Raw genomic sequence first — 9,801 nt, 5'->3', positions numbered from 1 at the left:
TTCAGTTAAACTCACTTGTTAAATGGCAAACGAAAAGGAAAATATAAATAAACAATAATAATCAAGAAATAACATAAAGAAAATTGATAACCACCAGTTAAAAATCAACCGCTGCCTTTTCCTTTCTCCCCTGATGGCTTATGTATAAAGACCAGAAATGGCTTCATCTTATCCAACAGAAGCAGATGCGCAACGCAAATAAATAAAATTTCATAAGACTGAAAAGGAGTATGTCATTGGTTTTGTACATTGTCAGCAAAAATCGAGAAACTTTTAGTAGGCATTGGAACTTTGTTTTGGAAGATCCTCTAAGCTCATAAACATGATACAGACAACAGTTGAAAGAGAAAAAGGATGGAATCAAAACATTGCAACTAAATCTCCAGACAATGGATTTCAAAGAAACTAAAGGTATAGATTTCTGTCAGAAATAACTAAGCTCAGCAATGGAAGGATGAGGACATCCCAAAATTAAGGGTTTCTTCATCAATAATGTACAGCAACAAGAACACAAGTGAAAACCGAGCACCGCCCTAGTCCAAACCAGTTATTTCAGATCAGTTTCAAATCTGTGTATGAGAACATAAAACCAAAACAAAGTGAGAGAATTTTATTCAGTTTACCTACTAAACATGCATATAACATTCTTTGATTTAATGATTCACTTCACTCATGTTACCACATAATACACAATCCACAAAGAACAAAATAAAATAAAAATTGATTTAATCCTTGCATGAACCCATCTCCATATGCACAAAATATTCTGTCACACATAAAGCTACAGTTCTAGATTTTTTGGTAAAACAGCTACACTTTTTGGGTTACTTCATTCATGAAAATTTGGTCCATATGCAAAGAACAGAGACAGTATTGTCCACTCCTTTCCCGCATATCATTCAAGACCAATCAGACTTATTTTGGACAAAAAAAATTTAGCATTTTTTTTTTCCTATCACAAGGGTGTTAAGCATTTTGTCAAATAAAATGTGTTATACAATCATTCTGTTTTACTTTCATTTTACCATCTGTGATTCTATGCAAGCAACCAGTATAGACATAAATAAATTCATATGTTTAATATGCCATATTAAACATCACATGGTAGATTGACATAGCATGTCATTCTGTCCAGGTTTTGGGATTTTCTGTCTCTGACAGGCTATATCCATGTTGATACATGACCCTCTCACATCCTTGCATACACTCTCACTCTCCCTAACCCTAAACCTGGGGGTGAAAATTTTCAATACAAAATTGATAAAGAGGTGGCATAATTAACAGATCAGGGCAAAATAAAGCCAAGCAATAAGAGAATATATAATAAGTTACCTTATAAAATAAAGTATGAAAAAAAGAAACACATACACAAATGTGTATAAAGAAACAAGTGCAAGTACATTTTAAGATACGAAAAAGAAAAGACGATTAAAAAATTTTGAACTTTTTTCCAGACCATAATATTTTTCTCAACATGTAGGAAACGAAAACTGTTCGCCAGTAAATATGTGCAAGGGGAGGCACACATGTGTATACATAACTTGGAGAACTTGACACATGAATCATATCAAGAGCATCCAAGAAAAGGGGGAACAACAATAATCATTATATCACTTAAGAGGGGAAAACGGATACTTACAACATCAAAAGAACGCTTATGAACCCACAAGTAAACATGCCTATGAAGAAACTTTTACAGTAGCTTCCTTCCAATGGCTTCAGTTAAACATATTATGCCTTTTGCCTACCACCAATCATAATTTCTTCTATTTCCATCTGCGCTAGAGTTGTAAAACCTCGATGCAGAATATCTGTGCTGAGATTTAGATGACCCTTGTGAGATTGGAGTTCCAGAACCCTTCCACAGTTTTTTAGATGATCTAGAACTTGAAGCATGACCGCCTGCAGTCAAACTTGAAATCCTATGACCCCTACTGGATGGTGATGCAGGAGACTTCCAACTGTTCTTTTTACCTTTTCTAGGGGAGAAGTCCCCTGGATCATCCATTACCCAGCCACCTCTATGTTTTGCTTTTTGTGGTGTTGTAATGCCTCTTTCTTCATATTGCATATGTTTCCTTTTATGAGCCTTATTCAGATCATGAGGAGCAGAATTGAATCCCATGTAGTCTTTCTTTTCCTTATGAGGTCTCAAAGTTGGAGTAGATAATTTAAACACTTCCCCATATCTCTTGCGAGCCTGCAAGTTTACATAAAGCAATCCAGTTGATATTTCCATGCGTAATACTAACACTACCACAGAAGAAAATAATCTAAAGACAGAGAAGAAGATTGCACGCTATTAAATAATTCTGGGAGCTGTACAACTGAAACTTACATTAGAAGCACTTGTGCATTCACGAGCAATATGACCTTCTTCACCACACTTGTAGCATAAACGAGGTGATCCGAAACCACTGGTTTCCCCTCCATGTAAGCTAAAGCATGCCTGCATGTACGGATTCCCATTTCTTAAAAGGAGGAAAAAATGGTTGAATACTTTGGCAAAATGAAAAAAAAAAAAATAGAATGCTAAATCTTTTTTAACACACAGGCCAAGAAAATTAACGCATTTTATTCCAGGAAAAGATATTTAGATGGTCAAAAGATGTTGAGAAATAGAAAATATGAACAGGTAGTATCAAAACTCCCAAGTAATCACAAGATATAATTGATAGATATGTTTGACAAGAAAACTAAAGGCAAAATTGCAACCTATTAAACATGAAAAAATAATTTTAAGTCATTATTAATAAATTAAAAAAACAAACCTCAAAATGTGTACCATTTTGAATTCACTAAATTTCTAACAAGACTACAAAAAGAATTAATCACCAAATTGGATGTGTGAAAATAAAGAGCACCAGAAAAATGTATAAGATTGTTTTTGATATATAGGCCTCACATATCCAGTTTAACGAGGGAAATCTAGACTTCTTAAAGACGGGAAGCAAAAATTTAGTTTCCGCTCTCACATTTATCGACAAACAATTTAAAATATCAAGCATCTAATATTAAAGCTTACTGTTGAAATCACCCTACTCCAAAGATAAATAAAAATTATGACATATAATTGGTTGCATATTGAACCAAAACATTGCCAATGAACTCACAGCACATATGTGTTTATAACTTTTCTCTAATAAGTTAGTTAAATGAGGACACATCTCCCTATCGTTTAGATAATATTGGGATGATTGCAATGTAGGGTGGATGAGATGCATCTCAATATCAATGCATCTCACCTCGTCCATATCTAATCGAATGCCATAGAAATAGGTCCTTAATTAAGGACCTGCTAGGAGAATAATCTTTATAAACATATATACATGCGCACACACACACAGAGATATATTAAAGGAAACTTGTGCAATATATTTTGTCAACAATATAGACAATTTCAACATATCAAAGAAAATCCCAATAAGTCGATGAACATTTCAGCACTATATCCTTTTTTTTTCTGTCAGTTTTTAGTACTATATTTATTAACTGGACAATCCATCTTCAGCCACATTCATAACAAAAGGCATGGAAGCGTGCAATGTGCAGTCTCTAATGCACAACCCCACCCCACCCCACCCCCAAAATAAAACACCAAAAACAGTTAAAAACATTGAAAACAGACAATAAGACTTACCATACCAGTATGCCCCAAATGACCACATTTGTAACAAGAAACTTCCCTCGTACCAGAATCAACAAACTTGACACAACATAAATGACCAAGTCTCTTGCAGACATAACATTGGATTTCCTGATTAAGGAAAAAGAAAAAAAAAAGTAATAAAACACAGTTCTTAAACAAATTGCCAACAAAACATTAAATAGTTTTATATCATATAGAAAATCATATGAAAGATAGAATTAAAAATCAACAATACCTTGAGATCATCAGTTGGATAATCATTCCTGCATGAATGCATATCATGCCCAGTATCTCCACATTTTAAACATATTTTGGAATTCAATGAGCCGCCCTTCTGCTTTTCAGGACATTCTTTAGCATGATGTCCACCTTTTTTGCAGATAAAGCAATCTTGTCCCTATAAAAATTTAAAGCAGGTACCATAAGAACCCAGATGAATGATGGTTAATGCCTAAAAACCATCTTATAGAGCGTCCAATGGGAACATCACAAACTAAAGAGAAAAAGGAGGGAAAAAGAAATAGAGAAACCTATCTTTGTATAATGCCATAAAAGCACGGTATCATAATGAAACTGGTGAAGAATTCATTATATTCGGAAAGTGGCGCTAATATAAGATTATATAGCATACAGAAAACACGAAAAAAAGGGCCTTGGTTTTGTTTTCAATCTTTTTGAGCCTTGGTTTTGTTTTCGGATCTTTCTTATCCAATACGAATTAAAAAACAGAAGAGAGCTTGTGTATATACGAAGAAAAGAAAGAGATCTGCCTTCTACAATGACAACAAACATTTAGTTAATTCTTCCCAGAAATGAAGAGAGGAAGAATGATTGAGTATGAACCTCAATCTTTTCAACAAAAAAAAAAAAGGTAAATCAACAAATGCAATTGAACTTATCCATGTCAACATAAAACCTTTGTTTTAAAGCCCCACTACCCTCAAACACTAAATATAAGTTTAATAACAAAGAGAAAAGGGTTCAATTCACTCCAGATTACATAGACAATTTATTCATAAAAAAAAAATAGCCAGCTTAGAATCTTAGTGCTCTTCCAACTAACCTTTCTGCATTGCTTGGCATTGTGCTCCAAACTGCCACAAACAAAGCACGGCTTCTTCCGCCTGGCTACAGTGCAATTCACTGCTGCATGACCTTCTTCGCCACAGTTATAGCATGTTCCCCAGCTACTATCTGGAGGATCAAAATACCTTGGTCCCCGCTGATAGAATAGAAATAAGATAGATACCAAGCTAAGGCCTTCATATGGATTTGCATTTCAAAAGGTCATTTCAAAGCAAATATTTGAACTCACAAGAAGTTTCCGCAGCACAACGTTGTCGGTAATTTGAACATTGTCCTTAATCTCATCATTATTTAGTTCCTTCGCCTCGGCCAAATCTACAGCTCTACCTGCCTCTACCTTCTCTATTTCTTTTGCAACAACCTAAACCAACAATGCGATACAAAAAAAGCCATACATAAGGCACCGACTTAATAGCTCCTTCACCAAAGAAAGAAAATTCATAACTTTTAGGCCAAAAACTGGGACATTTTCTTGCTACACACATCTACAAAAACAGTCAATAAAACGAAGAGGGGGATATAAATTACAATTTGATATTATTAAAGTCAATTTTCCAATTAAATTCCATTTTTTTAAATACAAACTTAAGAACATGACTATTTATATTTGTGTAACCACATTAAACTAAATTTACAGTAAACTTTTATCATAGTAAAATTAAATAAAGCTTACACCAATGAGAAAAGTTCCATAATTTCGTCAACTAATTTTCCATAGAAACAAACATAGGAGAAGACGAAAATCACTCACAGCTTGGTCTCCAATCTTCATCTTCTTAATCTTCTTCTTCCTATCCTTCCTAATTACCTTCTTAGTCTCCAAATCCGCAGCCGCAACTTCAGCTTCCTGTGAAGAAGACGAAAGGAGTTCAATCAAACCGCCTGACTCGCCTGCAACGACATCGTTTTCTGGGGCCAACTTCGCCGCACGCATCAACAAAGCCTTCTCGACGATCTTGAGGCTGAGATCTTCGTTGGCCTCATCGTCGTCGTCGCTACTGCCCAGTTCGACCACATATTGCGAAGGCTTTGTATTGGCTAATTCTCGTTCTTCTTCGCTTGCTTCGTCCCAATCAAGCTTGGCCTTTTGCTTCTCTCTCCTGCCCATGTTCAAATTCTTAAGCCCTAACCCTAATTTTGTGGGGGTGACGACTGTCAAAGAAAAAGATAGGCGTGCTTTTGATTGAACTGGAAAGTTAGGTTTTGCTATTTCGGCTTTTGGTGGAGATTTTGAAGTTTGTAATTGACGGTTGTGATTGGACTCGGACATACTCCGATGATGACGTGGACAGATCTAATGTTGTACCAATTTATTGTTTATTATTATTTTTTTTAAAGCGAATTCCACTCACCATCAAACTTTGAAACAAATTTTATATATGGGCAATCCATAATACCATATTTTTTCCGCAAATTTTTAATGAGGTCTATATTATATAGGATTTCAACGATCTAAACCGTTTATTTTTTATGTTTCAATTAAACAATTATTTTTGCAAAAAATTAAGTTAATTAAAAATTATTTACCTACAAAAATTAAATGGTCAACATTTTAAGTGTTTATTTTATTGACCAATATTGATCATTTAATCTTTATAGATAAATGGTTTATGATTTACCTAATTTTTTGTATGGATGATCTTTTAATAGAGACAAAAAAAATAGACAGTTCTGATCGTTGAAATCATATATAAAATTGGTCACATTGAAAACTTGTGTCAAAAATATAATGTCATAAATTCACCCATATATATATACAGTTTTTCTGTAGGCAGATTTATCTTTTTTTTTTTTGCGGATTCTCGTCGTTCAGCGCTCGGTAGCAAAACTTTTATAGCAGCCGAACGCTCGGCACCGCTTCCTCCTCCAATTTGTGAGAGTATTTCCCTAAATGTTCACCCCTTACCCTCCTAGTGTGTAGAATAAGTAGGGATGGCAAAAATCCCCGCGGGGGCGAATCCCCGCGGGGACCCGATCCGATTAAAACCCTAATGGGGGAGATAAATGGGGCCGGGTTTGGATTCGGGGATTTAGGCGGGGACCCGAGTCGGGGGCGGGGCGGGTATGGTTTTGGCTCCCCCGACCCCGAACCCGCCCCGTTTACACCAAATATATATTATTAATATTTTAGTGTTAAAAGTGTCATGTAGGGGGATCGAACTTGGCACCTCAAGTTTTCTCCCACAGCTCCTTACCATCAGACCAACAAGTTCTTATGATTTTACTCTTCCCATTTATATATTTATACACAATTTAGATAATAAAACCCTAAACCCTAAACCCTATACCCTATACCCTACACTATATACCCTACCATATACCATATACCCTAAACCCTATACTCTATACCCTAAACCCTATACCTTATACCCTATACCCTATATCCTAAACCCTACACCCTAAAAGCCTAAACTCCATAAAGCCTAAAACCTAAACTTATTATTCCAATCTAGATAATAAAACCCTAAACCCTAAACCCTATACCCTATACCCTATACCATATATTCTAAACCCTATACCCTAAACCTATACCCTATACCATATATTCTAACCCTATACCCTAAAAGCCTAAACCCCATACAGCCTAAACCCTAAATTTATTATTCCAATCTAGATAATAAAACTCTAAACCCTATACCCTAAAGCCTAAACCCCATAAACCCTAAACCCTAAACTTATTAATCCTAAACCCTATATTTATACACAATTTAGATAATAAAATTAATAACCTAAACCCTAAACCCTAACCTTATTCTTTCAATTTATATATTTATACATAATTTAGATCATAAAATTAATAACCTAAACCCTAAGCTTTATATAAATGAAAAAACATATATTTGTTAAATTATTTTTTAAGTAAATTAACAAATATATATGTTTAGGGTATTAATATGTATTTTTGTTAAATGTACTAACATATATAAATGTATGTTTGTTAAATTATATATTTATATATATGTTTTAAAACCCCAATTCCCAAACTTCCAAACCCCAATACACCAAACCCTAAACAAAAAAAAAAAAAACAAAAAAAAAAAAAACTGTGATCTAAATATCTAATCTCTCAGACTCTCACTCTCAATCTCTAACTCTCTATCTCTCTCAGTCACTGCGTCTCTCTCGCAGTCGCGCCGCCCTCTCGCCAAGTCGCCAGTCGCCACCATCTCGCCAGTCTCCACCATCGAGCCGCTCGTCTCGCACTCTCGCCGGTCGTCCCTCTGTCTCGCACTCTCTGTGTCGCCGCTCTCTCGCCACCATCTCTGTCTCGCCGCTCTCTCGCCACCATCTCGCCCCTCTGTCTCGCAACCCCGAGTCTCGCCAGTCGCCTCTCTGTCTCGCCCTCTTGCCGTCGCCGTTTGCCGTCCTCTCTCTGCGATCTCCTTCTCTGGTCGCCGTCGCCGTTTGCCACTCGCCATCCTCTCTGCGATCTCTCTTTACATAGGTGGGGGATTCGGGGCGGGTTCGGGGAAGCCACTCCCTGGCGGGGTCGGGGACGGGGAATCCCCGTTTACATAGTCGGGGATTTGGGGCGGATTCGGGGATTCAAAAAATTTCGGGGGCGGGGGATGGGGGTGGCACCCCCGGCCCCGCCCCGCCCCGTTGCCATCCCTAAGAATAAGGCTTGTGAAGCCTGTAAAAACAAACTAGCTTGGCTGTATCCTTTGTAGTTAAAAGTTTGACCGATCAACTTTTTTTTTTTTTTTTTTTTCGAACAAACCAATCAACCTAGCCAAATTCTCTTTTGATTACACACCTGAATAGGGCTGGGCCGGTTTGACCAAAAAATCGAGATTGGACCCAAAATCGGCTCAACCGATGTCGAGAATAATTGTACTGGAGAGGAACCAAACTGGGAGCCCGAATTGCCAACCGAACTGGTATGTCTGGTTCATGTTCTTAGACCCGGAGCTGTCGATTTACCGAACTAGACCGAGTATATATAACATTTAATTTAAATATTACATTTTTATACATTTATATACCCTAAAATATCTTTCTATAATACATTCGTATAATTTATATAAAACATATATAAATTTATAAACCCTAAACTCTATAATTAATAATGTATATGTTTTTTAATTTATATAATACATTTCTATATAAAAACTAATTAAAAATACCATAAACCCTAATATTATATCATATCCTAAACAATTTATACCATATAACTATAAACTAAATTCTAAAGCCTATATCTTATTCCTATATCTCATACCTTAAACCCTATTGGCCTATTGTGTGTTTTACAAATTTTAAATCATATACCTTATATCCTATAACCTATACCTTAAGACTATAATTCATAGTTGGTATATATAGCTATAGAAATATTTAGGATATGATATAATATTAGGATATGGTATATCACTGTATCTTATACCCTATATACCCTAATTAAGGTTTATGATATGGTATAATATTAGAATTTAGGGTATTTTTAATTATTTTTATATAGAAATATATTATACAAATTTAAAAACATTTATTTGTAAATGATATGTTATAAAACATATGTAATAAAAACTCCAAACCTCAAACCCCAAAACTCCAAACTTCAAACCCCAAACCCTATACACCAAACCCCAAATACCAAAACATTAAACATATATGTTTTAGGGTATATATAAAATAGTTTAATGACAAAAAAAGAGAGTATATGAACTAGTTTATATGTTTATTATAGCAAGTTTAGGATTCATTATATGTTTATTATACTGGTGTATAAATTAGTTTAGGGTCCATTGATTATTATATGTTCATTATAGTTGGTATTAATGTTGTTATTGTAAATCAGTATGCTATTAAAAACTATTTAAATTACTTGGTAATTTGGTATCTATTAAATTATGTGTTTTAAACTTTTAATTATTTTTTAGTAAATTTTGAATGCTCTAAATTCCTAAAACTCAAAAAAACTAACTCTAACAAACTAAAACTTCAATCAGAGTACATGATTCGAACACAAGACCCCATAGAGACGCAATAACCTCAACTTATCAAAATCAGTTTCTTCTTCTTCTTCTTCTTTTCCCCTCTCTCTCTCTCTCTCTCTCTCTCTC

The 9,801-nt window shown here is 35.0% G+C and overlaps 1 protein-coding gene across 2 annotated transcripts; it reads right to left on the bottom strand.

Moving 5' to 3' along the window:
* Positions 1–216: 216 nt before the first annotated feature.
* LOC147299212 (zinc knuckle (CCHC-type) family protein) lies at positions 217–5,936 on the bottom strand. Of its 2 annotated transcripts, XR_015123236.1 has the most exons (8): positions 5,487–5,936; positions 4,965–5,096; positions 4,713–4,871; positions 3,885–4,046; positions 3,641–3,757; positions 2,339–2,449; positions 1,640–2,200; positions 217–569 (listed from the first exon to the last, which is right to left on the bottom strand). XR_015123236.1 is itself a non-coding variant. In XM_086249663.1 (7 exons), the coding sequence occupies exons 1-7, from the start codon at positions 5,841–5,843 to the stop codon at positions 1,745–1,747; spliced, it is 1,494 nt and encodes a 497-aa protein (XP_086105789.1). In that variant the 5' UTR covers positions 5,844–5,936; the 3' UTR covers positions 1,381–1,744. The 2 variants fall into 2 exon arrangements, 1 of the variants encoding a protein (XP_086105789.1); XM_086249663.1 differs by lacking the exon at positions 217–569 and having other exon boundaries at positions 1,381–2,200.
* Positions 5,937–9,801: the final 3,865 nt, after the last annotated feature.

This window comes from Dryas octopetala, chromosome 1 (assembly GCF_963921425.1).
Source record: "Dryas octopetala chromosome 1, drDryOcto1.1, whole genome shotgun sequence".
NCBI lineage: Eukaryota > Viridiplantae > Streptophyta > Magnoliopsida > Rosales > Rosaceae > Dryas > Dryas octopetala.
This window is presented reverse-complemented; position numbering and strand designations above follow the sequence as displayed.